The sequence below is a fragment of the Fundulus heteroclitus genome, unplaced genomic scaffold, assembly GCF_011125445.2.
Source record: "Fundulus heteroclitus isolate FHET01 unplaced genomic scaffold, MU-UCD_Fhet_4.1 scaffold_53, whole genome shotgun sequence".
NCBI classification, from domain to species: Eukaryota; Metazoa; Chordata; class Actinopteri; order Cyprinodontiformes; family Fundulidae; genus Fundulus; species Fundulus heteroclitus.
In genome coordinates this window covers 1886221-1906828 of record NW_023396956.1, presented here as the reverse complement: position 1 = coordinate 1906828, position 20608 = coordinate 1886221, and the positions used below count along the sequence as shown (strand labels likewise).

General features: G+C 44.8%; 1 protein-coding gene across 1 annotated transcript in view; it reads right to left on the bottom strand.

The window, feature by feature from the left end:
- ttn.2 (titin, tandem duplicate 2) overlaps positions 1 to 20608 on the bottom strand; it is a 212363-nt gene that overhangs the window by 101299 nt on the left and 90456 nt on the right. The window contains 21 exon segments of the mRNA XM_036132592.1: positions 1010 to 1276; positions 1521 to 1647; positions 1843 to 1982; positions 2511 to 2774; positions 2963 to 3229; positions 3341 to 3607; positions 4411 to 4537; positions 4620 to 4759; positions 4853 to 5122; positions 5575 to 5853; positions 6527 to 6922; positions 7009 to 7059; positions 7540 to 9177; positions 11537 to 11581; positions 11933 to 12004; positions 12084 to 12167; positions 12332 to 12397; positions 16981 to 17037; positions 17174 to 17263; positions 17536 to 18276; positions 18459 to 18533. Of these exon segments, the coding sequence (XP_035988485.1) occupies positions 1010 to 1276; positions 1521 to 1647; positions 1843 to 1982; positions 2511 to 2774; positions 2963 to 3229; positions 3341 to 3607; positions 4411 to 4537; positions 4620 to 4759; positions 4853 to 5122; positions 5575 to 5853; positions 6527 to 6922; positions 7009 to 7059; positions 7540 to 9177; positions 11537 to 11581; positions 11933 to 12004; positions 12084 to 12167; positions 12332 to 12397; positions 16981 to 17037; positions 17174 to 17263; positions 17536 to 18276; positions 18459 to 18533 (5463 nt within the window).

Genomic DNA, 20608 nt, shown 5'->3' with positions numbered 1-20608 from the left:
AGCAGGTGTGGATAGTTCTGGCAGTGTGGGCAGGTGCAGTAGACCAACACCAGCATATAGCAGCTCCCCAACTCATTACTGGCTGTAGGAACCGCTGACTAGACCTAAAGAGACTTGGATTTTGTGGCTTTCCACTTTCCATCCAGACTTTGGTTCCTTGATTTGAAAATTAAAAGAATGTATTTATGTTTTTTTGCCCAAAAAGAGGACCATAGGGCAACAGTCCAGTTATTTTACTCCTTGGACCAGCAGAGACTCTTCTGGTGTTGCCTGTGGTTCTGGGCTGGCTATCACAAGGAAAGGGGCAGTTAAAGACTATGTCCAGGATCCAGCTTTGGGTGGTGGTTCTTGAAGCTGTTCATTACTTGTGAATCGCCCCTAAAATAAACAGGCTTTGCTTCACAATCTTCCTAAAACTACGTTAGTCTCTGTTGGTTGTGCAACTGTTGCTACCACACGTTTTCCTACTACTCAACTTTCCGTTAACATGCTTGGGTACCACAAAGATTCTTGTGCCTTAGCCGTCCTTGTGGAGGATGTCCAGTGACTCTCTGCTGGCTAACTTTCTTCACTAAAAATAATTATTTTGGTCTTAAGTTATATTCCAATTTCAGGTCATTAGCAGTAAGCCAGCATCGGCAGTAAACAGTTGAAATGTGTTTCTGTAAGTAACAAATCTACTGCACAGAATATACAAGTTCACTTTTGAACCAAATTACTTAAACGAACGACTATATCGATGTGGTTGTAATCACAACCATTGCGTGGAATCAGGGATTTACTCCCATCAGCACTTCTTGAGATTCAACACCATTGTTTGCTGGATCAATGAAATATTCTCTGTTGGAGTTTTATTCTTCATAATTGCAGCAAAGAGAGAATATTGTGAGTTTATATCGGCTGTTAGTGTTTTTTTATTGTCTAAAGGCTTTTGACAAACACTTGGCAGTGACTTGTGTCCACAAAACATTCCTGTGTGATAAGTCGGAGAGGCGCCTAGTCATTTTACCTTTAATAATCAGCTTTCCAGACGTCCTCTTATCCTCGGCTTCAAACATGTACTTGGCTTCATCTTCGTATCGGGCGGACTTTACGACAAGCGTGTGTCGTTTTCCGTCCACTTGGGTTTCAAACTTATCATCGCTGGATAATTCCTGAGTTCCTTTGAGCCAACGGAAGCTTTTTGGCTCACGTGAAATTTCCAGCTCAAACTTAGCATCGTCTTTTTCGTACACCTGAACGTCGGCCAGCGGTGTGACGAATGAGACGGGAAGCTCTGTTGGTTCAGACAGAACGAGTTAACCTTGAGTCGCAAGAGGAGGGTTCAAGTCAGGCTAGTTAGCATCCGTCCACACTGATGGAGGGTTTGCCCTCTATACAGAGTAATAGTATTTACCCCAAACTGTAAATCACTATTACATCTATGGTATTTTGTATTTATTTGGATTTGCAGGGCCCAAAAAAGACAAAAGAAAAGCGTCAGCTTTTACTTTGTGACAGTTTTGGAAGAGGAAGCTCACCCTTTACTTTCAGGTTAGCAGAGCACTTGGCGTTGGCGGCGGTGAACACAAGTTCGCCTGTTTGGGGCACTTTGCAGTTGTACAAAACCAGAGTATGTTTGGCGCCATCTTCCACAATCTCGATGTCCTGCAGGCGGCCAACAAACTTCAGCGTGTCACCAAAAACATGAACTCTCAATGAAAAGTGATCAGGTAGCGCGTAATTCACGGTCGTTTGGGAGCTGATGGAAGCATTCTTTCAACCAGACATCCTTCTAAAACATCGCAGTTAAATACTGAACTAAAACAGAATGGAATAACATCAGACTTTAATGGAACATACAGCAGATGGACTGAGGACTTCGCCGTTAAGTCTCCACTGGCCGTGGACGTCGTCTTCGCTCAGCTCGACCTCAAACCGTGCCGTCTCTCCTTCTAAGACCTCGGCACCATACATGGGCCGAACCACCTTGATGTGGCGAGCTGGCGTTCAAGAGAGGGAACACATTTCTCTCATTTGAGATGTTCAAAACAGCAGCAGACACTGATATAGAGACAGTAGATGAATGTAGACGGATGGTGGTGTTAGTTGTAGGAATCCCAGGTTAAGGTCCTGCCTGTTTTGTCGGGCTTTAAGAATATTGATTGGACCATAAAAAAACAAACGGGCCCTTGAGCAAGCCAACCCGTTTGATTTTCAATGGAACCGCCAGACAGGCAATCAAGACCCGTAAGAGTTATTTTTAAATGAAGAAGGGATGGTTTGTTAGAGTAATTGTGCACACATGAAACAAAGGTGCTTTTGCTCCAAAAGAGACAGAAGCTAGGTTTGAACCACTTGGAGGAACTTGAAGTTTACTTTTGCAGTGCACAAAGACACAAAGTGTAGTGACTCGAAAGGTGACGACAAAAAAGATGCTTTAAATGGAGAAAGAAATGAGGTGGGGTTAGAAGATGATGGAGGTGAGGTTCCTGGGGCTGAAGGTGCCTCAACAGAGATGAGTCCGTTACCTTCGATGTGAAGCTCTGCTGTCGTTTTGTCCGTCCCACAGTCACATACATACTGCCCCTTGTCTTTGTCCCCAACCTTCTTGATGATTAGTGTTCTCCGCTTGCCCTCAGCCTTGATAGCCACCATCTTGGAGGCCTTGATCTCGGCCTCATTGTAGTACCACATGACATCAACATCTTTGCTGAGCTCGCAATCTAGAACCACTTCGTCTTTCTCTACTGCGGTATAGTCCTGCAGCTTAACGGTGAAGTAGGGATCTCCCTCTGCAATGGGAACATTTGTGATGACTCTCCGCAGCGAATGGACAACAAATAACATAAACAGAGACAGATGGGAGGAACACACAGACAACACAGGACGATAATGTCTCCGGACAGACAGACTGAGGTCTTTTTGCGGACCTCAACAGACATAAACATGGAGAAAGTGAAGGTGGATAATCTTGGTTTACCTATAACGGTCAAGTTGGCCATTGAGGGGATTCCCTTGGCCTCGGCCTTAATTTGGCAGATATCATCTAGAGTCACGTCCTTGATTTCTAGTATGTGTTTCTTTCCGTCCACATGAGTGACGACGGTTCTGCTCAGATGGATCTTAACGTCGTTCTTGTACCAGGTGACCGGGATGTTCTCATGAGAGAGCTCCAGCTCAAAGCGAGCTGTAGTGCCCTCCTTTACCGTTTGGTCCTTTAGTGGTGAGACAAACCTGAGCCTGATTCCTACAACCATATTAATAAAACACGTTCATACAAGAGGAGGAACCTTCTCACTGGATAAACTCAAAATGGCAGATCTTCTGTGATCTCCAGGGATGGAGGTCAGGCACTTACCCTCAACCGTGAGTCTAGCTGTGGACGTTTTGCCCAAAACCTCGATTGTATATTCATCCTCGTCATCAAACTCGCAGCAGTTTATGACCAGCATGTGCTTCTTTCCATCATCGATGATGTCGTACTTTTGGTCTGGGGTGACGATGTCAGCCCCTTTATACCACAAGACCTTTGCGACATCCTTTGTGATGGTGCATTCAAACTTAGCTTGTTTCTTTTCTGGCACATGGACGTCCTTCAGTGGGACAACAAAGTCCATCTCGATTTCTGGTTGGAGGGACACAGGGACAAGACATCAACACAACAAGACACGACAACAACAACAACACAACAGTCAGCAGCCAGAGCCCAGTTCAGTCGCTTCACTGGGATCTACATTCAGACTCTTCCTGGTGGATCTGCAGAAAGCCTGTTAGATTTCTTCTGGTGTTTCTGTGGATGGATCCTACTTGGTTTCCTCCCTTTTGACTGCTGCGACAATGAAAAGCATGGAGTATAGAACATCAATGGATGGTCTTCAAGGATTGCAGACATGGGCAGGGCTCTTCTCAAGTCATCAGATTCAAGTAGTCAACTTCTTGCTCAACTGGCATGAGGTTCTGTTGTTTTCTTCTACTTTCTGACAGGAAGTTTCAGTCTAAGTCTTCTCTGAAAACAACCCAGAAATCTTCTAACCTTTGGTATATTAGCTAAACGACAAGATCTATGAACACGGCACTGCTGGAAAGAATAAATACAAAACACCACTGAGTGACAGGAAGGGACACTGACGTTAAACAGACCGATAGACATTTTTACAATTTCCATTGATGGAACGAAAAACACACAACAAAATGAACAGTTTAATCCGATTAGACGCACACAACAAGCATAGGAGATCCTTCTCATCTTACCTGGCAGCAAAGACTGGCACAAATATTTAATCAGCCCTCATAAAGGTCTAAGGTCCACTCATGTATGCCTGTCGGCATTATTGGATTCCCAGCAGACCTTAAACCTTTGTTTTTACTGCTAATGTCCAAGAATCATGGTCCATTGTGGTTTTGCTGGGGACCAGGAACACCTCTTACCTTTGACAGTTAGCATTGCAGTTGTGATGGCGTTCAGGGCCTGGTAGGACACTTCTCCAGCCTGATCCAACTGGCAGTTTTTCAGAGTGAGCCTACGCACCGTACCCTCCATTTGGATGTCGCACGTCTGATGATAACATTGCACTAGTATTAAAAGAATAGTGAACACCGACATACATTATGTGCAACTTAGTGAGAACAAGTCATACCGGGGATCTGGTCAAAACCTCTCCTTTGAGTTTCCATTCCCCTGGAACATCATCCTCAGATATTTCTGTTTCAAACCTGGCATCTTCCTTCTCTATCACCTCAACACTGGCCAAAGGCTTTAGGATCTCAGCTTCACGCTCTGGAAATAAGCATTACTGCTTGTAAATATGTAACACCTTCAATACTAACCTGTAGAAACCAGTTCAGGGGTGACAGCGGAAGGAAATACAACCTCCTAGGGTTAGATTGGCGGTGTAGACGCGTCCTTCCACCTCCATGGAATACTGCGCCACATCTTCTGGCTGGCAGTTCTTGATGGTCAGCGTCAGCTCCTTCCCATCCTTCTTGATCTCAACTTTATCAGATGGAGTGATCTCGTCCTCTCCTTTGAGCCACTTCCAGTTGGGAGTGTCTCTGAAGAGCTCACACTTAAATGTAGCGGTGGCCTTTGGTTTCACGTGCTGGTCTCTAAGCGGTTTTACTATCCAGTCTTTAATAATTTCTGTAGGAGTTAAATATCTCATAGTCAGAGGCTGGCAGAGTATTCACAATGTGGTCAATTTGGTGAGAATTGGCGCAGAAACTGAAATAGACCTATAAGTTAATTTATCTATCTTCGCATGGTTAGATTCTAGAGGATACCTCTTTTGCCCTTGCCCTGGCCCAACCTTGATATTTTTCATTCATAGTGGTAAGGTAGGTGCCTTTTTTCTTTCAGGGGTCAAGGAATAATGATCATAGTCATCCAAAAGAACCCCAACACCTCAGGTGAAGGGAAAGATGATGACTACACCTTGTTGCCCCTATAAAAGGACACCATACCTCTGCAATGCAGGGTAAGGGCCACAGAGGAATGGGGATCAGTCCTAATTTGGCCAACATAGTCACTGAGATACATTTCTATCTTTTCTTCTATTTTAATATCTGTATACCTGACACCCCCCTTTGTCTTACCAAGCACTGTGACGTTTGAGGAGGTCTTGACATCCTCCTGTTCAGACACTTCACAGGAGTAGGTACCAGCGTCCTCTAGGGTGGAGCCCTGGATGGTCACAGAGTGCTGCAAGCCGATGACGTTGATCTGAATCTTGCCCTCTTTTTTCTTCAGGACTTCGCCGTTCTTCTTCCAGATCACGTCCCTCTCCTTGCTCAGCTCGCAGGTCATGTATATCGGCTGACCCAAGATAGCAGAGGTCTCCGGTTCCAACTCTTTGATCCATTTTATGGGAAGCTCTGTGAAAATACAGAATTTCAAATTAAAGTAAATGTCTGAGACTATTTTTTCTCACTCTGCTGAGTTCTCCTACTGCTCTCCAATCTGCATTGTTTGTTGTTATTTCAGCTTTTAACTTTTTGTTCTCTGTCATTTTCTTTTCATAGAAGGTACACCTGGTCTGGCATTCTGTTAGCTGTGACATCATCAGGGGAGGCAGATCATCCTCTATTACCATCTAACATAGAAAGTACTCCTGGGTCAATATGAGCTTCTGTGCTTTCTGTGTCTCTGCTCTGTCTTCTCTAAGCCCCAGTGGGTGGAGGCAGATGAGCGTTCACACTGAGCCTGGTTCTGGTTCTGCTGGAGGTTCTCCTCCCTGTTAAAGGGGAGTTTTCCTCTCCACTGTCGCTTCATGCATGCTCAGTATGAGGGATTGCTGCAAAACCATCAACAATGCAGACGACTGTCCACTGTGGCTCTACGCTCTTTCAGGAGGAGTGAATGCTGCTTGGAGAGACTTGATGCAACCTGCTGGGTTTCCTTAGAGAGGAAACTTTCTCACCAACCTGGAGGATCTGATGGAGTCTGACTTTGGAAAGAGCCTTGAGATGATCTGTGTTGTGAATTGGTGCTATGTGAATAAAATTGAATTGAATTGTTATCATGTTTAATCAAAGGCAACTGGGTTACCTTCAACTATGAGCTTCGCAGTGCAGGAAATCTCCTTTCCAGCGTTCTTGGCTACACACGTGTATTCTCCAGTGTCGGACAGCTGGACATCAATGATGTGCAGCTTCCGATCTTTGCCGTCAGAGATGAACTTGTGCTTGGGGCTCTCGCGCAGGTTACCGCCGTCCTTCATCCAGGAGGTGACGGCTGTGGAGGGTGAAATTTCACACTCAAACACGGCAGAGGAGCCGATGGACTCGGCCTCCTTTAGCACGATGTCCTGCAGCTTCTTGATGAACTTCAGGGGGACAGCTTTGAGCTTGAAGCCAGCAAATGGTTCCTCTGGGGGTGTGGGGCCCCTGCCGCCAGGTTTCATTCCTCGGCCCCTGCCCTCTCCAGGGGATGGGGTCTGCTTGGCTGAAAGACAATTTAAAGACAGCACCGTGAGTCTCAACCTATGATGTTCTTGAGTACTGGTGCGGACATTAGGGAAGCACACTTACGTTTTAGCCCTCTCCCTCTGCCTCGTCCTGCTTCCTCTGCCGGCTGCCCCTCTGTTCAGAAACAATCATGTTACTCTGCTGCTCATAAATGTAAAAATTTACTGCTTTTGATGAACAGGCAAATGGAGGGCCGTACGCAATGTTTGTTTTACAGGATTTTAAAACACGATGTAATGAAATGAAGTAGACAGACAGAGTAATGAATGATGGATAACATCCTCACAGAGACACCGTTATTTCACCATTAGGAGACAACATGAATATAAAGATGATGGGATGGGGGGACGAACACATGTTGGGCAAATAAGAATGGGATGATACGGAGGTGACAGACAAACACAGATGACTTAACAAGAGCGTCTGAAGAGATGGATGTGATGGACACTGACAGTGGCGGATGGAAGCAGAACAAAATGACCCGTGAGAAGGATTTAGATGGAAGCATGGTGGGAATGGATGGAGATTATTTCAGGCATGAATGGAGGGGTTGTCTTGGTCACCACCCAACATGTTGGGGTACCACCTTCTCACCTCTCCGGGTTACCCCAGGAACCTCCAGAGCACCTTCTTCTGGTTCACCTTCCCAGTCCTCTGAGCCATAACTGTCCCGTGGAACCAGCTCCCAGCCCCAGGCCTCCTCTGCTTCCAGCGCAGCCTCTTCCTCTGCCGTAAACTCCTCTTCAAACACCTCCTGCTCTGGATGAGTGGCCACCTTCTTCATCTGAACGGCCCCGGGAGAGATCTCCTTCGCGGCGGGAACTTTCTTCTTGTCAGGCTCCGCCTCGGCAGCCTTCGCCTCCTCCGGGGATGGTTTCTTTGGAACCTTTTTAAGAGTTACAGCCTCTATAGAGTCTTTGGGTGAGATGGGTTTCGGTACCTTTTTAAGTTTTTCCACACTTGGCCTCCTCTCAGCTGGGACTGCTTCTGCTTCCTTGAGTTTTTCGACTTTAGGAGACGGAGTCTTTTTCATCTCCACCTTTTTGAGCTTCTCCACCGGCTTCAGTGCTACCTCTTCCTTCTCCTCTTTAGCCTTGGGTATTATCCCTTTCTTCACCTCCAGAGGTTTGGGTTTGGGCTCCTCTGGAGCTTTGTCAGGTTTCTTCTCAGGTGCTGAAACCGGTGTCTTCTCTGTTGGAACTGTGTCCACCTCCTTTGGCTTCTCTGGCTTCTTCTCAGGAGGTTCAGGAAGCTCTGGCTTCTTGGGCTTAGCCTCTGGCTCTTTCGCCTTTTCCTCTGGACTGGTGCGACGTCGCTGCAGGTCATCGGTTGGTTTCCTGTCTTTCTCCTCTGTTGGTTTCTTCTCAGGCGCTTCAGGTTCTTTGGAAGGTTTGGAGAAGGGCTTCAGTTGGACACTTTCTATTTCTTGTTCAGCTGTTGGGATTTTCTTCCCTTTCGTTGGTGCTTTGACCTCCTCAGGCGCTTTCTCTGGACTTTTCTTTTTATCTGCTGGCTTTGGTACCTTAGGTTGGGCTTCCTTCACCTCAGGAGGCGCCTCCTCCGTTTTCTTTGCAGGCTCTTTGGGTTCCACCTCTCTGGGGGTTCTCTCCCCCTTCTGGAAAGGAACAGTATCTCTATCTGGCCTCTCCTTACCCTTCTCTGGCTCCTCTGAAGGTTTAGCAGGCTTCTCAAAGGGTTTGAGCTTGACCACTTCTGGTTCCTCTTCAGCTAAGGGCAGCCTTTTCACTTTTTTCGGTGCTGCACTGGGTGGGGCAGCTTCCTCTTCTTTTGGTACTTTAGGAGTTTTCTTAAGGGAGATCTTGTCTTCAGGTTTTTCCTCCTTAGGGGCGGGCTTCTGGCGTGTCCACGCGTCTTTAGGAGCTTCTTTTTCTTCCTCTACTTTAGGCTTGATAACATCTGGCTTCTTCACCTCCTCAGGTTTCTCTCGAGGTTTTCTTTCCTCAACAACCCTTCTGGTAGCAATGGACATCTCAAAAGTCTCTTCTTCACGCACCATCTCCTCCTCATGGAACACGGTGGTCTTGGTGACTTTCTGAGGCTTTTCTTCCTCCTCAGACTCTTTGAGGGGAACTGAAGGTACTTTCTTCAGCGTGACGACCTCAAGCTCCTCTTCCACCTCCCTCATGACTCTGGTTGCTTTCTTCAGGGTTGGAATCTCAAACGTACCATCCTCCGCCACTTGAATTTTACCCTTTTTTGGCTGAACAGTTTCTGAGGCGGCAAAGGTCGGACATTACTGAATGACACAGGACTGACAGTTCTTCAAACACACAACACACACGTAATAGAGAAACAAATATACCAAACACACACAGACACGTGATAAGACAAATAATACTTCACAGTTTGTCACCTTACAACCACAAACTCCAATGCATTTGATCAGAAATTACAAGGAAATTACAAAGAAAACAAATGTAACACATACTTGTCAGTTAAAAAGAAAGCTGTTTGCAATTTCTTTCCACAGAGAAGAAAATCTGAAAAGTGTGGCTTGTATGTTTAGCCCCCAGCACGTTTCCAAGCCAGACTTTGACTAGGACATTCAACAGATGAATATGGTTTGACCAAACTGGCGTCTCCAAACTTTTTTCATCAGGGGCCAAAGTTATCATGAAATTTTAATTATTTCTCCGCTCAAAAAAGCTAAATGTTTTTAATGTGACAGCAAAAGTGGTCTGATATTTTTTTAACGGGATGCTTTATTAAAAGACAGCTATACAATATCTTAGGTTTCTTTTTTTATTACTCTCTCAACAAAACCAATGGGATAAGGGTCAATATCTGCTTTATTTGGCCAGGTTTAATGAATGGACGTGCCCAATTCTGCTTTTTCATTAATCAGTGGACGTATGTGGTCCTGTTTACTATGAAATAAAATCACAGTTAATAAAAGACAGATACTTTCTGCTGTAGCTGACGGTTTTCCTCATGGTTGTGAACATGTCAGTGCCAGCAGAGGAGATTTGTAGAATTGTTAAATCAATTGTAAAATCATTCCACGGGCTGCAAATGGCCCCCGGGCCGCATGTTGGACTCCCCTGATCTAAACTATTTTAGCTCTAGCTGGAAGTTTAGGGTTGTTGTCCTGCTGGGCGACGAGCCTTCACCCCAGTTCCAAGTCTTTTTTATCCTCTAACGGGTTTTTTACCGGCATCCATCTTCTCTGACTCCGCTGGAAAACAAAAGCATCCCCACGACATGATGCTTCCACCACCGTGTTTCACAGTGGAGAAGTGGGCTTTTCTACTATACAAACTGTTTTACATGGATGCCAGAATGTTTTTACCAGAGCACCGTCTTCTTCATGGCTTATGGCAAACTGCAAATGAGTCTCCATGACTTTCTTTTAATGATGGCATTCTTCTGACCCATTTTTGTGGACTGCATAACTAAAAGTTGTCTTGTAAACAGATTCTTCTACCTCAGTCCTGGATGCATCTCCTCCAAAGTCACAATGGGTCTCTTGCTGCATGTCTGATCAACGTATCTCCTAGACGGGTCTGTTTAGGTGGACAGCCATGTCTTGGTAGGGTTGCGGTCGTGCCATGATCTTTCCATTTTCAGACGATGGATCTAACAGATCTCAGGCAGATAGTCCCAGCTCAGGATATCGTCATCGTTGTGGTACTGGAACGTCTTCACATCTTTCCTCCAGACCTGTCTGCTGTGTTCCTCAGTCTTCATGATGCTCCTCTCTACTAATGTTCTCTAACAAACCTCAGAGACCTTCACAGGACAACTGGATTTAAACCGATATGATTTTCTGAAGGTCACACTCAGGATTCTATTCGGTCACTTTCCATTGATGCTCGTCTGTCAAATCCTGATAAAACAAGTTTGTGGTTGTAAAGTGACAAAATGTGAAAAGGTTAAGGGGATGTGGATACTTTCTGCTTGGCACCATAGAGTAATTAAACTCATTAAAACAGCTAAGAAGATTCTTTTCCAGTTTAAATTTTTTTATACACTTACATTCTTGGCTTTATAGTGGAGATTTAGTGGTCGCTAAAACTTGAAGGCCAAAGTTTGCATCTGTCTGTGCTGACACTGATTACCAATATATAAATTAGGCCCTGTGCACACATTTAGAGAAGGCACTGCCCATGATTATGTAAATATAACCTTTACCTTCTCCTGATGGCTGATTATTGTGCATGGGGAAGGTATGCGGTAGCTGTACATAAAAACCATCACTTATTGATTCAGAACTGAACCTGAACTTGTTTCCTAACCGATTATGAAGCAAGAAAAACTGCAATCTGATGCAAAAAACTGCAAATTGTTCACTCATGCTGAGTCTGAGCGTGCTGGCTTGTCTTACGTGCTATTTGCTTTGTGAGTCAGATGCTGCAACGGAGCAAAGAAATTGAACTACTACTGCAATGGATCAGGGTCCATTTCCTTAAATATCAAATATATTATGAGTTAAGATGTTTATTTTCAATATAGTGGATATTAAAGTAAAAGTAGAATAATTTTTAAGGTAATTTCTGTAGTGAGCAATAAGTGATGGTTTTCTTTGGTGCCCAACAGTGTGTTCGGGGGTCGATCTGAGGTAGACTCTTACCTTTCTTGACTCCTCCTGGTGCCTGGACCGGACCCTTGGTTTCATCTAATGCAGAACGATAGTGAAGAAAGTTGTTAGCTTTCAGCTATGGACAACAACGTAAGCCGCCTACCATGAAGATCGCAAGAAACATTTTATTAGCGGACATTAAAAGAAGTAACAGGAAGAGTGAAGATGACACGTCATGAAGAGGTTGCATCACGGAGAAAAAGGTCAAGGTGACCCAGATTAGTAAAGACTTCTGCTGCTAGAATAAAGTCTGATAACTGAGAAGATTAAAGACATCTGCTGATAGAATAAGGTCTGATAACTGAGAAGATTAAAGACATCTGCTGATAGAATAAGGTCTGATAACTGAGAAGATTAAAGAGGATGCTTCTCTGCAAGGTCTTCTACCTTTCAGAGCTGGTTTTTCTTCTTCTGGTGCCACCTTAGTCGGTTCTTCAGCCTTCACAGCAGGCTTGGCCACTTTAAGAGCAACATCAGATTAACTGGATGCTTGCAAACACCTGAACACAGTTTCTCAACCATAAAACTGTCTGAATACCTGGCTTCGTTTGCTCTGGGGCAGCGATTTTCTTCTCAGGGACTTCAGGTCTTTTGGGAGCTTCTGCAGCCTTTGGTTTGATTTCTTTAGGAACAAAGAAAAGATGAAAATGTACGGAAAGTTCTTACGAACGTCTTTATCTGAACTCAGAGACCAGATTTAGTCGTCTGACCTCGGTGTTCTGGATAAAGTTTCAAAGATTAGGACATTCAGCCACGAATGCCTTCAGTGATAACAAAGCTGGGTACCTTCTGGAGGAGGAGTCGGCTTAACTTCCTTGGGTTCTGGTGGCAGCTCCTTTTCCTTCGCGGGAACTTAAAGATAAATAAGACAACAATCGGACAAACATTCAGACTGAGCCGAGACAGAGACGACAAACAGAAACCGGCAGCTGGAGGACCAGAGACCTTCGCCTGGCCGGCGGTGAAGGTCTCTGGTCCTAAAGACACGGCAGCGTTAGGGAAACGGTGCGAGGGGAACAATCTGCGGGGGGTTGTGCTCGTCACAATGAGGAGTAAACACAGTTGGTGCCCGAACAGAATGGGTGAGGTGAGATGGAGGTCCTCCTGGATGGGATGGATGTGGAGGTTCCCCACAGGGAGGAGATGTTTGGTGCTCAGATCAGAAACTGGTCTACCTCTGGAAACCTCCTGAAGAGAGAGGTTTTCCTTCCCTCCTGGTTCCGCAGTCAGACCCCTGGTCTCCGTGGCAGACCGCCTCTCCCGGCGTTCTGCCTCGGTTCTGCTTTCAGGTGTTTCTGGAGTGGTGTGGTGTGTGTGTGCTGCGGTTCTGGTGTGTTCTGAGGGCCAGCCGCTGGTGCTGGCTTCAGGTTTATCTGTTACTGAGGGCTCAAAGCGAGGCTGGCCGTGGCTCGGCCCGTTAATCAGCGGCCCTGATGTCTCTCCCAGATCTACTCTCCTGCCTTCAGCGCCGCCCGGTTCTGCCAGCGTCACGTCGGGTCCAGACGTCAGAGGGAGCTTTCTCTCTCTGGCTGGACCCACAGCGGCTTTATCTCCTGTAAAGGCAGCAGCTGGAGAAGGAAGGTCTGGTTTGTCTGGTGGATCCTGGCCTCCAGCTATCGAGGCTCGGCTCCTTTCAGCCTCTGGTTCCCACACTGTGATCCCCTCAGCTCGATTTAACGTCTGCGTTTGATCCTTTTGTGACGTTTCCATCAGAACGGCAGCTTCATCTGACGTGTAGGCGCTGGTTTCTCCTGATGTGACGACCTGGACCTGATAACCAGGGCGGCTAAGCCTCTGTGGGGTATCTCCTGTCTCCTGCCCGGATGCTACGTGCTCCACAAGCGTCCTTGAAGCTTTCTGCTCCGTTTCCTGCTTCACGGTTTGGGAAACGCCAGGGAAACGATCTCTAACCGTGTCTGTTTTAGACGGAAAGCTTTCGGTCGGCGTCTTTTCTCTACGTTTTGACCCCCGCCTTGTGAGGTCGTCCTCCTGAGAGTCCTCCTCTGTCGTCTCTGCAGCCTGCGGAGCTGCTGGGTCAAACGTCTTCTCTGGAGACGATTCAGCGTTTGTCTCCAGGTTGTCGGGAGCCGTGGACGTCTGGAATCGGCCCGACTTAAAGCCTCCAACGTCAGCGGTGAGATGTTTTCCAGAAGCCACCTCCATCACGGCTGCAGCTGAGCCTGTTTTCTGCAGCTGGACGGTTGGTGGAGCAAACGGACTCGTTTCTCCTGCTTCCTGTTTTACTCTCACCGTCCTGGACCGAGCGTCTCGTGGAGGAAGTCCTCCATGTTTGTGCAGCTGCTGGCGTTTTGATGCGTCGGTTGGCTGCTCCACGTTAACCTTTTCTAGTTGTGGGGATTTTAACGGGCCAGGCGCTGGTCTTCCAGGCAGGCTGTCTGCTTCCACTAACTCTTCAGATCGCTCCATCTTCAGAGCGGAGACGTCATCGCCATCTGCGGCGGTACGACATGTTTGGGATGCCACCTCCATCACCGGGGCCACAGAAACCTTCACTGCTGTTTCTGCTCCTTCAGCCGCAGTAACGCTTCCATATTCCTGCATGAAAACAGCGCTCCTGGACTCCTTCGTGGGAATCTTTGAGCCTTTTTCTCTCAGAGGCTTTGACGTTTTTCTTGAACCGACGTCTCGTTTGAGGGAAATCTGCTCCTTTATTTGTCCTTTCAGTTCAGCTTCTGTGTTTTTTATATCTCCAGCTGGCCGAGTTCTGGTGCTTGTGTCGATTTCAGGAACTTCTTCACCATTTCCTGCATCTGTCAGCTGTTTGTCTCTAGAAATCATTCCCAGAACTTCACTTTCCTTTGGTTCGTCAAAGACCCTTAGATCTCTTTCAGGAGGTTCTGGTTCCTGTTGGGTTTCAGGTTCCTCCCGTCCACCAGGAACCTCTGGTGTCTTCCTCGGCTCTTTCTCCACTTCTTCAGCTCTGGATCTTTTGTGCTTCTCTAACCGAGATGGAACTGGTTCTGGTTCCTGTTGCTCTGATGGAGGCATTTCTTCAGCACCGTCGGCCATTTTGGCTCCAGTGAGCGGTGGTTTCCTGGTTCTATCCTCACCTACAGCTGCTTTTAACGGGAAACGTTGGTCCAAAATATCTGCAGCTTTTGCTCTTCTATCAGTTTGAGTTTTATTTCTATCTCCAACTAACGTCTCAGTCTCAGATGTTTTCGTTTTTAACGCTCCTTCTGTTGATTCTTTGGTTTTCAGAGGAACAACCTTCTGAGTTTTATCTTTTACTGTTCTGATGTCTATCTGGTCTCGTTCAATGACCGACCCCTGAGCTCTCTCCCTGGCTAACATCTCATCTGCAGATTTTGCTTGTCTATCAGTTTGGGGTTTATCTTCATCTCTGGCCAACTTTGCTTGGACTTTCTGGTCGACTGCCTCTCCAGTTTGGTCTCCTAGCTTCGCTGGTTCCCTTGGAGAACCATCATCTCCAGCCGTTGCTAACCCAGCTCCTCTGATTCCTGCAGACCCTTCATGCTCCATGGGTGCAGCAGACGCTCCATCTCTATCAGAGGGAAGCCGAGGAGCTTTGTCCAGGTGGAAGGTGGTTTCTGACGGGATCTGCTTGTCTTTGGAGACCCTTTGCTTCTCAGTCTCACCCCTTTTTAAAGCTCCTTCTGATGTTTCCTTTGTTTTCAGAGGAACAAGCTTGTGAGTTTGATCTTTTACTGTTCTGAGGTTTATCTGGTCCCTGATCCGCTCCTGATGTTTGTTCATTTGCTCTGATGTGGACATTTCCTCATCACTGTCGGCCATTTTGGCTCCAGTGAGCGGTTTTCTGGCTTTATCATCACCTACAGCTGCTTTTATTGGGTCTAAAGCATCTGTAGATTTAGCAGATTTGGAGAAAAGCGGATCTTTTGGAGAAACATCTGCCTCACTCACTTCCTCGATGGCTGAAAGGTCGGATTTTCTCATTTCTGGCAGTTTTTCTGTGTCTTTAAACGTTTCCTCTGCGTTCATCAGGGAAACTTTTCTTTCTGCTTGTTCTTGTGTTGCTTTCTTCTCTTTTAGAGGAGAAACTTTAATCATTTTATCTGTGACTGTGCTGATGTTAACCTGCTCTGGTTTAACTATTAACCCCAGAGGTTTGCTGCTTCTCTCTGTGGTTAAAGTTTCTTCAGCTGCTGCTTCATCATCCTTTGTCATTTTCTTTGTTTTAACAGGTTTTAATTGGATTTCCTTCTCTAACACATCTGTAGGTCTCACAGACTTTGAGGAGATCGGTTCCTTTGGAGGAACTCCCTGACCATCGGTTACAGTCTCTAAGGTTTCAGACAGATTTTCAGGTTCTGGTTCTGGTTCTGTGGGTCGTCTTGGGACCGCTTCTTTTCGTTGACCTATGTCAGAGATTTTCTCGTTTACGGGCAGCTTTTTCTTAGTTAAAACTGGTTTTAATGGTACCTGATCATCCCCGGTATCTTTAATTTTCTTAAATGTTTCTTCTCTCATCTTTGATGATTCCTTCGCTGCACCGTCTGTTCCACTAGCAGCCGTTAATTCTTCTAAACGTTCCTCTTCCAGCGCAGTTTTAACCTCCTTAAGAGGACAAACCTTGACGGTTTCATCTCTGATAGTCGTCCGGTCTCGTGGAGCAGCTGCATGTTGTGATTTCTCATCAGTAAATCCCTGAAATGTTTCTGGTTTTCTGAGCATCTCTTCAGTTTTATCCTCCACTGTGATCTTTGACGCTTCCTTACTTTTAGCAAACCTTTGTCTTCTCATCTTGGTGGAAGCTGTTGCTTTCTCTTCAGCTTCCTCAGGAACCAGGAAGTCTTCGTCTGGGATCACTTGGCGCCTTCCAGAGGAAACTCTGACTTTCCTCTTTGCGTTCGACTCGACTCGAGCGTCTTCGTCCTGAAATGAAGCAACGTCTCCAGCTGCTGGCTGCACCTCTGGATCCTCTGCAGCTCCTTTCTTTAAACCTATGGTCCTAATCTCAGCGGCTTCTACTGAAGCTTTTCTGTCAACGAGCTCATGTGACTCGGTTGCATGAATTTTAGAGTCTGTTGCTGTATCTTCAGGCTCTAGATCTTTATTAATTTGCTGACAGCCTTCCTGAAGAGCTTTTTCTGGAGCCTCCATCTCAGATAAAACAGTTTCACTGACCGATAATTCTGGTTTGTCTTTAATTAATCCCTCAGGAGTTGCTGTTTTTTCACTTTCAGCAGCATCTTTTGGTTCTTTTATGTCTTCAGGAACAATTTTATCTGGTTTATATTCATTATTTTTATCCTGAACGGCCACCTTGATCTTCTCCTCCTCAGTTTTAGGGAATATTTTAGTTTTAGAGCCTGTTTTCTTTAAACCCTCAGTAACAGATATTTCCTCGGGTTCTTTGATCGTCTGTAAAAGATTTTCTTGTGTCTCAGATTTAATAATCTTGTGGTCTTTATCTCTGTGGAGCGTCGGACCTTTGGGTTCTGCAGAGGACGCTCTTTTCTCATCCGCTACGAGAGCCACGAATGGCGCTGAGGGTTGAAAAATGTGAACAGTTGTAAAGAGAAAGCGCCATGAAGCGGCGCCAAGAGGTTAGGAACGAACAGCACAGACACAAATTAAGATTTAATAAGAAGTTAAATAAAGACAAAAGGTCTGGTTTTCTACCTTTCTCCACTTTCTTTCCTTTTGTCTCAGCTTCAGCAGGTAAAGCAGAGCGAGGTTTGGTTGGAAGCTTCTTGAGTTTGTCTTCAGTTTCTTAAAAGAATAATCAGATTAAGTTAAAGGTTGGAACATTTAGGAGATAAAAAAAGAAAATAAAAGATTGAGAAAGAAGTAAATTGATGAAAAAAAGATAAAAACAGCAGCAGGTTGAAGAAGACAGGAGACAAAACAAGTTTAGAAAGAGTTTAAAAAGTGTGTTTATGACGTTAAAGATAAGGGTGGAGGTGAAATGGTGACCCCTGTTGGTGGCGGATGGTATTACACAGCAGAAAACCCTGCAATAAGCATGGAGATGATGATGGTACCTCCAGCTGCTGTGGAAACCTTTCTCTCTGCCGCTGGTTTCAAAGAGAGCGAAGGCTTCGTCTGATCCTGGAGTCCGGCTCTCTGAGGAGGAACGCCTTCAGGTTTCAGACGTTCTGCTTCAAACTGGCCGTCCGTCCTGAACTTCTGGTCTGTGGCTGACGCTGAGGTCTCCGGTTCTGCTGTTACTGAGCGGTCCTCCTGTTTCACATCTAGCAGCTGTGCAGATCGGACCCGTTTCTCTAAACGGGTCAAATCTGGCTCAGCCGCCGCTTCAGGCAGAACCGCTTCAGGCAGAACCGCTTCAGTTTCTGGTTTTCTGCTCTCTTCTTTGGCCGTCATTTTCACTTCTGGGTGACTTTCTCCTCCTGAAGTGGGTTTGATTCCTGCTCTGCTGGGTTTTCCTGAGATTTTCTCAGGTTTCAGACTGATAACCTCAGATTTCAGACTGATAACCTCAGATTTCTCTGACGTTTTACCCGTTTTGCTGATGACTTCTCTTGCCAACTCTTTAACTGAACCCGGTTCCTCAGGTTTGCCTTCCTTCTCCCTCGCTTCGCTTCGTGTTTCTTCGACCCAAAACTCCTCAGACTCGTCTTCCGTCTCTGCAGCGACCTCAGGGTGATATTCTGGGACTGCAGCTACAGTTTTTGCTTCAACTTTCTGTTTAATCTCAGCGTTTTCTCTCCTCCCTGCAGAGCCAGAAACAGATCCTCTCTCTTCTTCCCGTCTCCTCTGAGCGTCTTCTCGTTGGTTTTAAGAGATGTTGAAGAGGAGGCGTCATGAGGCGACGCCAAGAGGTGAGAATAAAACACAAACACACTGAGTTAGAGGATTAACAGAGAGGCTGATGATAATCCAGCGGCTTGGGTTTTATCATCAGGAGCGCTCACAGTAATCCATCGCCTTTTCAGACGGCCCGTACCTTTTTCACCAGGAACAAAGAGTTTCTTCTCCTGATCTCTAGGACGAATCTTCTCCGTCTTCTGCACTACAGGCTCTTTTTTTATTCAGTTTTGTTTTAGGTCCAAGAAGATTATGAAGAAATAAAGTTAAGAAAGTTAGAAACAAACACAGAAAAGATCCAACAGAGATCAGAAAACACACAGAAACAAGAACTTAAGAGGAGGTGGAAGATTTTTCATGACATGTGGGGTGATTTTGTTTTTTGTTGAGGTATAGAAAATAAATTTCATATAAAATAAGGTGTAAAAACTCAGGTTTAAAAGTGAAGGATAAAAAGGTGGAAGATGGCTACTGATGTCTAAACGTGGTTAGAAAGTTGTTAAAGACTCGGGACAGACGGGAAAGGCTGAATCTGGAGGATTCAGTCATTTGGGTTAAAAAGGGCCTTTTTAATAATTATCTCTGGGTTTATTACACCCAACCACTGATAAGACGTCCTTTATTGGACTTCCGCAGTGCAACAAGGGAACTAAAAATAAGTAAAATTGTCTAGAAATTTGTATATTCTTCCTTTATTTGAGCAGGTAAATAAGACTACTTCCTAATGGAACAAGATTTATGCACTTAAATAGGAACAATTCATCTGCATCATCTTATTTAGGGTGCAGGGGATCTAATTATCCTTTTTTATGGGTATAAATATTCATTCTATTGGCAAATACTCTTATTTACCTGCTCAAATAAAGGAAAAATTCTCTAACTTCAAGTGTTCTGTTTAGGTTTATCACCAAATTTAAAATTGAAGACTTTCTTTTTAAAAATGGGACAAACTTTTTTGAGTTCCTCAAGGCGTCGACTCTGTGAAAGAATTAGGATTTTATGATAGATTTTTTTTATGCAACATTTCTACTGGTGGAGGTCGCTCTCACTTTTCTTTTCTTTACTTTGTTTTGGATTTATTTAAATTTTTTTTGCCCTGACTCCACTTGTTCTACATCTTTCTGGCTGGTTTTCCTGGTTGTTCCACGTTCGTGTCATTATTAAAAAAATTATGAAAAACTATTGAAAACAGCACAAACTTATATGCATTATTAGACCTTGTGTAGAGTTACATTACACAGGGAGAGCGACTCTTTAATCCACCGGTAAACAACATTGGTGACATATTTAAGGTCTTCTTCAGTAGAAATACCAAACGGAGCCAAAGTTTTCCTTGTGAGATAATAAAGTAACAAATTTTTTCTCCACATCCACATAATTTTTCACGATAACGTCTCATCTGCGCTGGCTGAGAACTACGGTTCTACAGAAACATTTTAAACGTTAGTTTTGGAAAAAGTGGTGCTAGAACAGACGGGGGATATTAAGAAGAATAACAAAGTGAGCTATACTGTTTAAATATAGCGTTTTTTTTTTTTGGTAAAATATTAAACACACCTAATTCTTTCACAAAAAGCCAGACGACAGCTTGAAGAAATAAAAAAAAAATTGTATAAAACTCTGGGTTCAGTTTTAATAATTCATGAGTAAACTGAGGTCAGGAAAAACGACCCAACATCGCTGAATTTACTGCGTTACATTTTTACATTTAATTCACTGATCCCACACAGAACCAGGAAGTTCTGCTGCTAAAAGGTGTTCTAACAGCGTTCGGTTAATAAAGGTGTTCTAACAGCGTTCTGTTAATAAAAGGTGTTCTAACAGCGTTCTGTTAATTAAAGGTGTTCTAACAGCGTTCTGCTGTTAAAGGTGTTCTAACAGCGTTCTGTTAATAAAGGTGTTCTAACAGCGTTCTGTTAAATAAAGGTGTTCTAACAGCGTTCTGTAAATAAAAGGTGTTCTAACAGCGTTCTGTTAATAAAGGTGTTCTAACATCGTTCTGCTGTTAAAGGTGTTCTAACAGCGTTCTGTTAATAAAGGTGTTCTAACAGCGTTCTGTTAAAAGGTGTTCTAACAGCGTTCTGTTAATAAAGGTGTTCTAACAGTGTTCTGTTAATTAAAGGTGTTCTAACAGCGTTCTGTTAAAAGGTGTTCTAACAGCGTTCTGTTAATTAAAGGTGTTCTAACAGCGTTCTGTTAATTAAAGGTGTTCTAACAGCGTTCTGCTGTTAAAGGTGTTCTAACGATGGCTGAAAGCTGAAGTTAACCAGATGTTTCCCGTAGAGGACA